This window comes from Thamnophis sirtalis, unplaced genomic scaffold, assembly GCF_051295495.1.
Source record: "Thamnophis sirtalis isolate CommonGarterSnake01/CBP01778 unplaced genomic scaffold, rThaSir2_p1.2 scaffold_14, whole genome shotgun sequence".
NCBI classification, from domain to species: Eukaryota; Metazoa; Chordata; class Lepidosauria; order Squamata; family Natricidae; genus Thamnophis; species Thamnophis sirtalis.
The window spans coordinates 22,428,301-22,441,771 of NW_028261394.1; the positions used below are offsets into that span (position 1 = coordinate 22,428,301).

General features: G+C 49.1%; 1 protein-coding gene across 1 annotated transcript in view; it reads right to left on the minus strand.

Moving 5' to 3' along the window:
* Nucleotides 1–1,234: 1,234 nt before the first annotated feature.
* TBL3 (transducin beta like 3) overlaps nucleotides 1,235–13,471 on the minus strand; it is a 47,643-nt gene continuing 35,406 nt past the window's right edge. Inside the window, exons 21-22 of the mRNA XM_087728548.1 lie at nucleotides 10,820–10,978; nucleotides 1,235–1,458 (exon numbers count right to left, since the gene is read on the minus strand). Of these exons, the coding sequence (XP_087584674.1) occupies nucleotides 1,343–1,458; nucleotides 10,820–10,978 (275 nt within the window). The 3' untranslated portion in view covers nucleotides 1,235–1,342. The remainder of the gene's footprint in view (nucleotides 1,459–10,819; nucleotides 10,979–13,471) is intronic.

Sequence of the window (13,471 nt, forward strand, 5' to 3'; positions counted from 1 at the left end):
TTTGGAAATTTCTTTGCAATTTCTTTCTTCCCATTTTTTAAAAGAAGTTCAATATATTGCATTTCACAGAACTTTTACTTACTTCTCTCATTTGCAGAATAAAAATTTCTGTTATGGGGAACAACTCTATCCACCCATAAACAGTAACAGGGTGTGTATTAAATTTGGAAATTAGTGTGTAACTCATAGCTAGATAACTAAATTTAAATAAACAAATAAAGCACATTAAGACAAGCTGGATTGCTTATTTTCTATTTATTTGTTAAATTTGTTTGCCACCCATCTCACTACAAGGCCATCTTACAAGGTCGAAGTCTTCTATACTGTAAAAATACTATCCAGATAATAATCATGGGCACTAGAGCCACTGAATTTGATGGGATAAATCTGGCAGCTCTGCTGTGATTGTTTACAATCTGTGTGGTGGGTAGTACTCTTCCTTACTCTGCTCTTTTGTCGTCTTAATGTCCAGCAGTTTTAATGTTTGTAAGCTGCCCAGAGAGAGGAACATAAATCTAATACATTGATAAATAAAACAGCCCTTTGAGGTAGTCCAGATCAGCAAACAGACTCTGGAAGGACTATTGGAACTCTCCTTTATTGCTAAAGGGTGTAATAACGGAACTTTGAAAGCCTGAGCAAGATGCTCTCTACCCACCCTTTTCTTATAACAGCGAGAATCCAAGTGAGGAATCTTGAGTTTCTTCCTCAACTTCATCCTGTTTTGGGGCTAAGCTGGTATTAAGCTAAAGGTTATTGCATCCTTACTGTGAGGCACGCTGCAAGCTCTTGTTCATCACAGCTGCAAGAGATGGGAGCAGGTATAGCAAGACAAACCCCTTCGCCTGTATCCCCATCTGCTTCATCCCACCCAAAATTTACAACCATCCCTGAGGACAGTCAGACCAGCAGAGGCTTAGTTGTCCTCCTGGATCTCCAAACTATCCTTCCTGCGAGACCTGATTCATGCACTCTACTGGATGGTTGGTTGGTTTGGTTTAGCCTTAATATTTTGTTCTAACCATACCAACTGTGGCTTGTTCAATCATCTATGGTGAAGAGCAATCAGGGCTCAGCAAGCTTGTTGAACTAAGCTACGCTGTCCACCACCCTCCCAAAAGGTGACTGTGAAACTATGTAGATTAGTTCATCAGTATTGTTAAGGAATTAAGTGTATTATTTTTTTAAGACACTGGGGTGGAGAAATTGTATGGTCCAGCAAATGAGATACAAGTTTATTTATACAACTAAGTATGTATTTATTATATAAAGTATTCTTTTAAACATTGTTGGTGAGGGAGTGTCAAACTGTGGACAAGTACTGGCAGATGAGCTTCATCCGTCATGTCTCCATCTCTTCGTCCCACCTGGGAGCCTCAGCCAGCCTCATGTTTTGCCACATGAAATCGAGGAACATGGAGGCCTGGAGTAGCCGGCCCAGCCTCTGGAAGTGGCGTTCTGCAAAGAGGAAAAAGGGAATGAAAACTAAGGAGGCAGGCAAGGACAGCTGTTACCTACTCAGCCTCACTGGAAGTTGTGGTTTTTAAGGCTGGGACTAAATTTATCACGTTCTTGCATGGGAAGATTGCTTCCCACTCTTTTGATAACATGCAATGAAAGGCAATCTCAGGTGGAGTTAAGGTAATGCTCTCAGTGGTGGCGGCATTAAGGAGGCTTGGCTACCTCCATGAGTGACAAGAGGTAGGAAATGTGGCTGCCAGATGATAATCCAGTCTCGTCTTGAAAAGCTTCCAGTGATGAAGCTCCCACAACTTCCGAAGGCAACTTCTGCTCCATTGGTTGATTATTCTCATTGTCAGAAAATTTATCCTTATTTCTAAGTTGAATCTCCCCTTGATTAGTTTCCATCTATTGTTCCTTGTCTGACCTTTGGGTGCTTTGGAAAATAGCTTGCCGCCCCCTCCGCTCTGTGGCAGCTCCTGAAATATTGGAAAACTGCTATCGTGTCTCCCCTGGTCCTTCTCTTCCCTAGACTAGTCATGCCCAGTTCTTGCAACCATTCTTCATATGTTTTAGTCTCCAGCCCCCTAACCATCTTTGTTTAGGACAATTGGGCTGACCTTTTACTTTTGGCAAGGTAGCCTACAACAATTCTGTGCATAACAGTACAGGGTTCACCCCATTTAATGTGGCCTCTGGTCAGAATTTTGTAGCTATGCCAGAGCTGCCCCAAGAAAAACCTCAAGTTCCCTCCCTAGCGGAGTGGACAGCCCAAGTCCAGAGCACTTGGCCGGTACCCACAAAGCACTGGAAGATGCATGTCAGGCATAATAGAAACAAGCAGACAAAAAGATTTTAAAGAGGGTGGCAGAGTTTACCGCTCCATGAAATATTCACAGTGCACCCAAGCGTTGAAGAACCTTCGACCTAAATTTGTGGGGCCATTCCCCTTTGCTAGGGTAATTAATCCACTCACTGTGCAATGGTGTTGCCTAAGAATCTCAGCGTATTCACCTGGGTTTCACTGCAGCTTTTTGAAACCTGAAACTGTGTCGCCTCTTTGCCCTGCACCTGATGCCCCTCCTGGGCCCATTTTAATGGAAGAAGAGAACAGAATTTGGAAAGGAAGGAAATTCTGGATTCAAAGAAACATAGAGGCGGGGCCCAACACCTGGCTGCATGTGAGAAACATTTTCCCTCTGCACAGTCCGAATGGGTGGGTGCTAAACATTTCTGAGTTCCTAAACTCCTCCAAAACTTTCACCGAAAATGCCCTGAAAAGCCTGAATGTGTCAATGACCTTCTGTGCTGATGTGTTATTTTGTGTTTTTCTTTCTTATAGGGTTAAAGCCCTATAAAGGGAGTGGGCACGGATGGCAGCCTCCTTCTTCGCTTGCTTGCTGTCAGCTGCCAAGGGGAGGAGGGGAGCAATGAGCACATGTGGGGAGGGGGAAGCATGCAGGAGGAGACAGTGTAAACTTTTCATCAGGCTTTGCAATGGCCAGCTTGCATTTTGCTTATCTGTCCAAGGCCATTTCTTCAAGCTCTGGTATGCAGCAGCCAGAGACGATTCACCCGAATCAAAGACTTTTGGCCATTGTTTGAACTCTGGTTGCCTAGTTACAAGTGGGGGGGGGTTTCTCGGGGTTGTTTCACATGGTTTTGCCTCAGATCTTGCCTGGATTAACAAAGGCAGTAAAAATACCTTTTCCCTAAATCTATTGATTGAAGGGTTTTTCTTTCCTAGGAGTTGAATAGAGCAGACCAGACAATAACTCTGCAACTACAATATTTTTCCTGTAGAAATTCCACTATAACCAAGAGACACTTTAAGCAGAGGGCAAAAATAAATAACCTGGTGCATTGTAGAAGACATGGCTGTCTCTTGTCAATATCTGAACTCAATTTTTCCAACAAGGAGTAAAGAATTGTCAATCAACTTGATCAAATTTCTATGAACTGTTCCATGGTCACATATTTCTAAGCAATTTCTTATTTAGTCACATAATTATAATTTTGTTAATTTAGATCCTATGAGCTAATAGTCTGAATTGATAAAATATGCACGGCTTCAGTTCATGGTCAAAGCCACCATTCCAACTTCTTACTGGTGTGGATGTCCCTGCATCTTTCTTCATTGACATCCTTCAAATGTGTTGGACCCAGAATGTCTTCCAACCTTTGCTGAACCAGCTGAGGATTAAGACAAATGCAGCCATTCGGGAACCTTTTCCAAGGCTGAGGGGGGGGGGGGGTAATCCTCAGCAGAGAAACTTTTAGCTTCATATTCAAAGCAACATAATAAGATGCTGCAGGCTCACCAGGAAAATTGGAAGTGACACCCGCTCACATAATAATGAAACACCCTAATCTTTGCTTTCTTGGACAGAGCTCAGTCCCCCAGCTGTCATTTAAGGGTTTGGGAATTTCCCTTTTGCCCGGAGCTACAGGAAGGGGGGGCGGGGGGGCTTGGGTCTAGAGAAGATTACATGGAAGGATTTTTCTACCTTGGTGAGGCCTTCCTGGAAGGATCAGCACTCATCTATACTCTAAGGCAGAGGTGGGTTGTTCCCAGTTCGGCCGAACCGGTAGTGGAATTCAGGCCTGGGTCGCAGAACTGGCAGTGACCCAGGCCTGCCACGCCTCTGAAACAGTTCCTTCACCGCTGCTGGGCCGCCACTATTTTTGGTCTGTAATGACTGCACAGTTCATTGTAAATTGTTCTGTGCATGCACAAAGAACAACTTACATTGAGTAGTGCATGTGCGCACAGTGCGTGTCAGGCGCGTGTGGGGGTTGCAAACTAGTAAAACCGGTAGCAACTCACCCCTGCTCAAAGGCCCCCTTTGGCCTCTGAAGAGCTCACACTTGCATGCACACCCACCCTAAAACCAGGTTCAGGATGATGCAGGAACTAATTTCTGCCTGACAGAAAATGGCAGTTGGTCTTACCTGAACTGCATGTTTCGAAGAAGGTGTGGGAGGAGTAACCAATGGGTATTAACCCAGCCCTTTTGCCTAGGAGACTGAGGTAATCTTTCGAGGCCACACCTACGTTCCTCCTTCTGACCTCCCCAGATTAACCAATGGATCGTAGCAGAGCACCTGAAAGGAAGGACAGACAAAGAACAGCACAACACACATCCTTCCTGTCTACTATTGCTTGACCATTGAGCTAATTCAGGCCCCCTTGGCGCAGGGCGCCCTACACCCGGGGGGCGGGGGAGTGACTCCTCTCACACCTTCTTCGAAACATGCAGTTCAGGTAAGACCACCTGCCAGTTTCCGAAGTGAGGTGTGGGAGGAGTAACCAATGGGACATACCAAAGCTAAATGTCCTGGGAGGGAGTTAATGGGCCTGAGCCCCCGGAGAGTCAAGGACTCCCTGTAACACCCTCCTGCCGAAGGCAGCTTCCGCAGAGGCGTAAGCGTCTAGCCGATAATGCCTAATGAAAGGCAAGGGAGAAGACCAGGCTGCAGCCCGGCATATCTCCTCTATGGGTGCCTGGGTGGACCAGGCTGCTGAGGTGGCCGCACTTCTGGTGGAGTGCGCTGTGATGCCCTCTGGGACCTGAAGTCCCCGTGCCCCGTAGGCCTGAGATATGGCCGCTCTAATCCACCTGCTAATGGTGGCCGGGGAAACCCTGGCCCCTCAGGGGGATGGCTGATAGGATACGAAGAGGGCTTCCGAATGCCTAAAGGGGGCCGTGCGCTTCAGGTAAATGCGCAAGGCCCTTCTGACATCCAATTTGTGCCAGGATCTCTCCCTATCCCTGGAGGGTTGCGGACAGAAATCCGGCAGTACTATCTCTAGGGCCCTGTGGAACGGGGAGTTGATCTTGGGCATGAACGCAGGGTCCAGTCTGAGGATGACCCGGTTCTCTAGAAAGGTGCAGAGATCCGCTCTGCTGGAGAGAGCGTTGATCTCAGATACTCTCCTGGCTGAGGTGATTGCAACCAGGAAGACGACCTTAAGGGTCAGAAACTGAAGGGAAACCTCCCTCAAAGGTTCAAATGGTGCCTCTGTCAAGGCCTGGAGGACCGTGGGTAGGTCCCAGATGGGGAATCGATGGACCACTGAGGGTTTCAGATTCACCACACCCTTGAGGAAGCGCCTTAGGACCAAATGTTGGGATAAGGGAAGAGCATTCACCCACCCACCCCAGGACCGTGGAAAGGGCGGAGACCTGTCTTCTAAGGGTGCTAGGGGCCAAACCCTTCTCTAGTCCTTCCTGGAGGAAGTCCAGAACCTGTGGGACAGAGGCGGAAGCTGGCCGGAGACCCTTAGCTTGGCACCAGTCAGCGAAGGTCACCCAGGAGGTGTTGTAAATACGAGTGGTGGACTGTCTCCTGGACGCCTCCACGGTCTTGATGACTTTCTCGGAAAAATGAGCCTCCCTCAGCTGCTCCCGCTCAATCGCCAGACGGTCAGATGAAGCCACTCCGGATCTGGATGCTCCAGGGACCCTGGTGTAGGGACATGTCCCCCGCTGGGATCCTCCAGTGGGGGGCTGAGGACAGATCCACTAGGTCTGCTAGCCAGGGACGGCGAGGCCAGAAGGGAGCCACTAGAATGACCTCCGCTTCCTCTGACACCACCCTCCTCAGAACCCCGTGAATGAGAGGAAGGGGGGGGAAAGGCGTAGAGAAGACCTGGTGGCCATCTGCATCGAAGGGCGTCTGTGTCCATGGCCCCCTTGGCCGGGAACCGTGATATGAATCCTGGCAGCTGGGCGTTCTCCGGGGTCGCAAAGAGATCCACCATCGGGTGTCCGAACCTCTCACAGATCTGTCGGAAGATGGAGGGATGAAGCTGCCATTTCCCGTTGTCAATCATCTCGCTGCTGAGCCAATCTGTCTGCTGGTTCTCTGTCCCGGAGATGTGCTCCGCTCTGATGGACTGGAGATGTCTCTCTGCCCAGTTCCCCAGTCGCAGGGCCTCGTCGCAAAGTGCCTTGGAATGGGTGCCGCCCTGTCTGTTCACATGGGCCTTGGCCACCACGTTGTCCGTCAGGATGAGGACATGATGCCCGGTCACCGTGCTCTTGAAGTGACGAAGGGCCAGGTGAATGGATCTCCAGGTGAGCTCCCCAGCCAAAGAGGCTTGCGTCCGTGGTGAGGACCCTTCTTGCTGGTTCTCTGAAGAGGCATCCCTTGTTCAATGCTGGGGACAGCCACCAACAGAGCGAAAGCAGCACCTGAGGTGACACCCGAACCTTGAAACTGGTGTCGCTCGTCCCGGCTCTCTGATATGGGAGTAGGAACCACTGGAGCTCCCTGGCGTGTAGTCGGGCCCACGGCATGATCCCTATGCAAGAGATGAATTTCCCCAGGAGCCTGGAAAGAAGAACTACAGGGACAGAGCGTAACTTGCAAACCTCATGAACCAGTTGTATAATGCTGTCCTTTTGATCTTGGGAAAGGAAGACCTCCCCAGCAACTGAATCTATAATGGATCCTAGGTGCTGGAGTCTGGTGGATGGAACCAGATGACTCTTCTCCAAGTTGATGGAGAATCCCAGGGCCCTGAGGGTGTCAATGGTGGTCCCCAAATCCTGCTTGGCAGATTCTGGGGACCTAATTAAGACGAGGATGTCGTCTAAATAACAGAACAGGCGGACAGGGAAGGAGCGCAGGTGGCCTGCGGCGGCAGCCAACACCTTGGTGAAGATCCTGGGGGCTGAGGCCAGCCCAAAGGGAAGAACCCTGGATTGGAAGTGGTTGCCCTCGTGAGAAAACCTAAGAAATCTGCAGTGTTCCGGGGCGATTCTGATGTGAAGGTAGGCCAGGAAATCGCTTGGTCGGATGCCCTCTAAGATGGATTTTAAGGAGGCCATCTTAAACTTGTGGTAGATCACCCTGGAATTGAGGAGTTTAAGATCCAGGATGGCTCTCCACCCCTCTGAACTCTTGGGGACTAGGAATAGGTTTGAGTAGAAACCGGAGCCCTTCTCCCCCTCTGGGACCCTTTCAATGGCCCTGATCTCTAACAGGTGTTTGATGGCCTTGGCCTTAAGGGCCCATTTGGTCGGATCTGTGGAGGAGGCGAAGGTGCGGAACCTACTAGGGGGAGTGAGCGAAACTCCAACTGTAGCCCGAGCCTTACAATCTGAAGGACCCACTCATCCGAGGGACTCGTTCCCAGGCATCCGCGAAAAGGGAGAGGCGACCGCCAATAGGGTGATCCGCGGACGGATCACTTGAACTTGCAGAAGGGGCGACCGCCTCCTCCTCGAAAGGGCCGCTTGCCCTGCTGCTGGCCTCTGAACCTGTCTCTATGGAACTGCCTATCCCCCTGCCTGTGGAACCTGGGGTTCTGGTACCTCTGGTTCTGGGTCTCCACTTCAGGCGGCCTGTACGAGGTTCTCCTGGGATATGGAGCATGCTGGAAGTCTGAGAGTCTGGTAATCACTGGGAAGACCTTCCGCTTGTTCTTATCCTCCACCAGGATAGGATCCAGCGCAGTTCCGAACAGCTTATCACCGGTGTAGTCTGCTCCTGTTAAGTGCCACTTCACCCAGGACTCTGCCTGCCAATGGCGTAACCACAGCAGGCGCCTAGACGCCACTGAAGATGACATTGCCCGAGACGCATACTTAACTGCGTCCAGGGTGGCATTCGCCGAGAACTGCGTGGCTGCCAGGATCTTGGAGATGTCCTGCAACAAATGAACCTCTGAGGCCGGAGTCCTGTCCCTCAGCTGTTCCGACCACAGGACCGTGGACCTGTTGAAAAAAGAGGCCGAAGCAGCCGCCCTAATGGCCCATGTTATAGCCTGGAACGTCTTGCGCAGCACGATGTCTGCCTTCTTGTCCTCTGCCTTGAGACAGCTGGCGATGTCCCTTGTGATCACTGCTGATGCTGAGGCTAGGGTGGCAACCGGGTTGTCCACCTCAGGAATCTGGAGAGCTTGAGCAAAGGTCGGGTTAAGGTTATAGAATTTCCTCTAATTTCCCCCTGGAGTGGAAAAAGACCCTGGCTTCACCCACTGAGATTTGAGCACCTCTAGAAACATCTCTGGCGTGGGGATCTCCTCCTTAGCCACAGGTAGTCTATGGAAGGGCCCTTTCTTCCTCTTGCCCTTGCTAGTGCTAGGCGTTTCGGACACAGGCTTAGGATCTGTGGGGGGGTCCAGGTCTGCTGTGGCACTTGCCTTACGGAGCAAGGAGCTAAATAAGGAAGGGGGGGGGGAAGGCCAGCGACGGTGGAGTCGTCCTCGACCTGGGGGTCATCATCCTCAGAGAACCCCACCTCCTTCAACTCTCCCTCCTCTAAATCGGAAGCCTCACTTGCAGAGGGGGAGGGGGACCTGGCTTCTCTGGCAGCCGATGTACTGGGTGGTCCTGGTGGCCCCTGGAGTGCTCCTGGGGGGCCCTGCTCCTGGAGCTCTGAGGCTGCTGGTTTATCCCAGAGGCCATCACTTGGGCTAAGGCCCTAGCTAGCATCTCCTGAAAACTATTGCTGAGCTCGGGTAAGGCAGGCTGGAGCTCTGGTGGCTGGGGATATTCCCTGGGGTCAGGGGATAGAGGAGCCAACCGATGCCTAGCTGGACTGGGAGCCCTGCGCCCAAATGGATCAGCCCTCGACTCCGCTGGAGGTGCAGGCGATAGGGGGGGGCGATAGGGAGCTGTGCCCTCTGCCTGAGCCCCTTGGAGAACCAGGGGATGCTGCCCGGGTCTCATCCAGGACTGGAAGCCTGTGGGGGGATCGGGACCTGAAGGGGGAAGGGCTGATGGTAGCCCTGAATCTTCTGGTTGAGGCCCTGGTCGTCCTAACCTCCTTCCTAGGGGCTGCTTTCTTGGGGCCTTGGCTTTGTCCCTCCTAGTTGGGGATCTCCCCCTGGGAGCCGGGGAGACTCCCCCAGAGGTCCCCTCGTCCGGATCCACACCCCCTGGGGATCTAGGCCTGGCATCCCTGTTCCTTGCCACCCCCGCCATGTACTCACAGTTGCGGTGACCACCAACCTCCTCCTTTCCGCAGCCGGCTTTAAAGGATCAGATTCAGTCTTCTGTCCCTGAATCCACTTTCTTCTCTCTTCTGCTGCTGCTCTGCGGCCTGGACTACCGGCAGGCACCGCTCTGGATCCCTCCCCGGATCACCGGCGGAGTTGGTCCTAAAGGAAGCCTCTTCTGGCTTCGCTGGTGCCTTTTGAGTGCTTTCGGCGTCCATAGGAGAACGCCGATCACGCGCTCATTCATGTGCTCAAAATGGCGGCGGCAAGATGGCGACTGCCGACCTGCGGTCCGAGCCTCCTCCTGGAGCTGGGGAGAGTTGGAGCGATCTCCGAGGGATCCCCGGGCCTCGCTGGTCTTCGTCGGCCCCTTGTGAGGCCGCGCGGAGGCTTCCTCCCCCTCTTATGCTCGGGGCACGCGCGCATGCTAGCAAGTGACGAGGCTTGGAATCCAGCAGCGCTGAGCACGGCAGAGGAGGGGTGTATCGAAGCAGAAGAAATCTAAGGTAAAATCCTTTGGCTGTGAATGAATCCTGTAGAAAAAAACTCCTGAGTCTTCGAAGTGAAGGGAGAGTCAGAGTAACACTCCTTTCAGGCCGGAGACTGAGGTTAATCTGGGGAGGTCAGAAGGAGGAACGTAGGTGTGGCCTCGAAAGATTACCTCAGTCTCCTAGGCAAAAGGGCTGGGTTAATACCCATTGGTTACTCCTCCCACACCTCACTTCGGAAATAGCCAATTTGCATGAGCCAAGGTGGCGCAGTGGTTAAATGCAGCACTGCAGGCTAATGCTAGATCAGCAGTTCAGCGGTTCAAATCTCACCGGCTCAGGGTTGACTCAGCCTTCCATCCTTCCGAGGTGGGTAAAATGAGGACCCAGATTGTTGGGGGCAATATGCTGACTCTCTGTAAACCGCTTAGAGAGGGCTGAAAGCCCTATGAAGCGGTATATAAGTCTACTGCTATTGCATCGAGTCCCAGTGAGCAGCCGGATGATATAAGAGGAAATCAGGACCCGCCCCCTGAAAATTCTCTTGACCCGAAAGGCTGAAAATGGGACTGGGATGTGTGCATGTGTGTGTGTCATTGTCCCACATATATTGTTTGCTTCAGACAATGTAAGGTACCCAAATGTCAGGCCCCACTTTGAAGATGAGCCACAATGGGCTGAAAAGTAGAAACGTGATGAAGAGCCCAGACCTGCAGACCAATCAGAATTGTGCTTGTGATAAGGCTGTCACTAAAAACTGAGCCTGAGCTCACACAAAGAACTTATGTGCATTTCCCAAAATATCAAATGTACATTTCAACTGTTAAAAGTCAAAGCCGTTTCATCCGATTTAAGAGCAGATTTCTTGGAGAAAGAAGGACCATCATTTACTGATGAAGTCGGAAGAAGAGCCACTTGCCTGTGTAGGGCAGGAGAGACTCCACGGCAGTTTTGATCCCTTCGTACTTCAAAAGGTCCTCTGGAGTCTCCTGTTTGAGGAGGCTCTCCACCACTGCCTGGGCCTCGTGGCAGTTCCGTGTGTTGGTGTTCCATGTGATGGAAAACTTCAGAATTGCCTCTTGGGGAAAAAAGCACAAGAAAGACACATTAAGAATGAGGGCCTGCTGAGTTCATACCTGCCCTGTGAAGGGTGGTGAGATTAGGTGCTTCTGACCTACCTGCTTTATCAAACAAGCAAGCAAGCAAACAAACAAGCAAACATGGCCAGTTAACTCACACAAGATGACTCCAGGCAGCTTACTATATGAACATTTTACCACGTAATAATCCATAAACTTACCACTCCACCGTCCAGCCCCCATGACAGCAACCACACAATCACACCAGCCGCCTTATTGGCTCCATATCAACTAAGGGTCTCCATGTGTTCAGGGCTTCCCAGAAAAATAGAAAGTTGGGGGGAGGGTATCGCCAGGGAAATGGTATTCCAAAGGGAGGGAGCCCCCACAGAAGAGGACTTTTTCCTTAGTCTCACTTCCCTAATAGATGGCATCTGCAACATACCGTGCCTTCCTGCTCCGGTGGGCTGGAGTAGTTCTTTAAAGGAGTAAGCCTAAAAATAGCCCCTTAAATTGCTAATCAATAACTGATGCAGGTACCATAAAAAGGGTGCTACAGGCACAAATCTCAACTTGTGCAGAAGTATGCGGACTGCTGCATTTTGAACCAACTTGAAGTTTTGAAACGTAATACAATGAGTGTCAGCATTGACTTCATTCAGTAATCAGGAAAGAAACCACTCGACTCCATTTGAATTGAAATCAAGTGTACTTTTACTAATTATAAATGAACAGTTGCAAAGCAAAGCTGAGTCTGGTTAATTAGGCGCGAAAGCGGATAATATCAAGCACAATTCAATCCCCTCCCCTTGGCACCCCCGTTCATAGTCCAATTATAATGCACCCAACTGTCAGGTGGGAGATAACTTCAAAAATCCTCATCAGGATGGAATGCTGGACAGTTGGCCTTGGCGGGAAACTCCCTTCTTCCATATGCACAGTAAGGTGGTCAGAACAGTTCTAGAAACTTCCTCCAGCATACAATGATTCCCCTCCCAGATACCATGCCCCACCTCCCATTTCAATGGCAGCCAAAGCAGCAGCAAGCGGAGGCTGACAATGAGGCTTTGAAAGTTGGAGACTAGAGGAAACTAGAAGGAACTAAAGATTACAATTAAAGAAAAAGAACACTTACATTTGACTAACAAGTACAATATGAAGCAAAATATTTTACCATTCAACACACTGAAGTGTGGGAAATTACCCCATAATTGGCTGGGTGAAATTAGCTGGGATCAATAGGATAGGATAGAATATCTGGATCAATTCTATCTGGATCAAAGGCATCCCAGCGAACATTTGCTAAGAGCCATATGGGAAGAACAGTCCTGGGAAAGTTTAGATAAGGAAGCCGAATTCATTTCGGGTGTCTATGTGAATAGCAATACACAGATACACACAGAGATGAGAGGCCTCTATTATCTGAGATATAAACACACAGAATTAGCCTTGCATCCTTTTGCCGCCTCGTGTAACAAATCAGTCATCTCCATATGCCTAATGTAGCTCTCTGTATGATTTACAATTCTAAGACCGTTTGTTCCTCCTTCCTGCTCTCCTTATCAGGATGCGTTTTACAATTCCATACCTCCTCATTTCCCCTTATCAAAGAGTACCTTTTGTCCCTCCTCCCTGCTTCTCTGCCGGAATGTATAATCAAGAAGTGATTTGTAACATACTGTGAGATCCTTTGTTTTGAATTAACTGCTGACTAGCTTCCTTTGAACTTTCCTAATAAAAGTGTTCTGGTCTAACCAGAAACCACCATTTTCACCCAGCCTGCAGTTTGCGTGTGTGTCTCATTGCCAAAGCAGCCTAGGAATTAGAATTCGTGAAGTGGTCCATCGGATTGTGAGAATGCTTGTATTCCCAATGCAAGCTCACTCTCACACTGAAGTATGTTGAGTTAATATTAAGTGTCGGCCTCTAAATATAGTATTTAAAATATGTTATAGAAGAGAAACAAATTTTATCAGACAAGGCTGAGGCCTGAGACTGATCTGAAAATGGATTTATAAATGACAGGCTACAAGAATAATATGTAAAAAGATGCTACTCTGGATACACAAAAGAATGCTGCTGATGTCTTAATAATTAAAAGGGACCTGGATAATTTTCCTACATAAATGAATTGTTAAAGCTTTGAATAATTTTGTGAAAAGGAACAGAAAAAATAAAAATAAACTAGGTTCTAGAATATTAATTTAAAGGAACTAAAGATCAAGATTGTTAAAAAGAATGAATATAAAATTGGTTTATTTGATCACATTTAAAATAGATATGTGCCCTTAATGGACTTTTGGTGATCAGGACTGAAATGATGAGCTTTTAAGGGTTTGTTTATAGATAAGAGATGGGAAAAGGAGATTTGTTTCATTTTCAGAAAAGGTGATAAGTTATTAAAATCTTTTATACTTGTGGAAGAAGTCATTTATTTATATATTTCTTTTCATTTTCTTTACTATACTCATTTTTTTCTTTCTTTTCTCTTT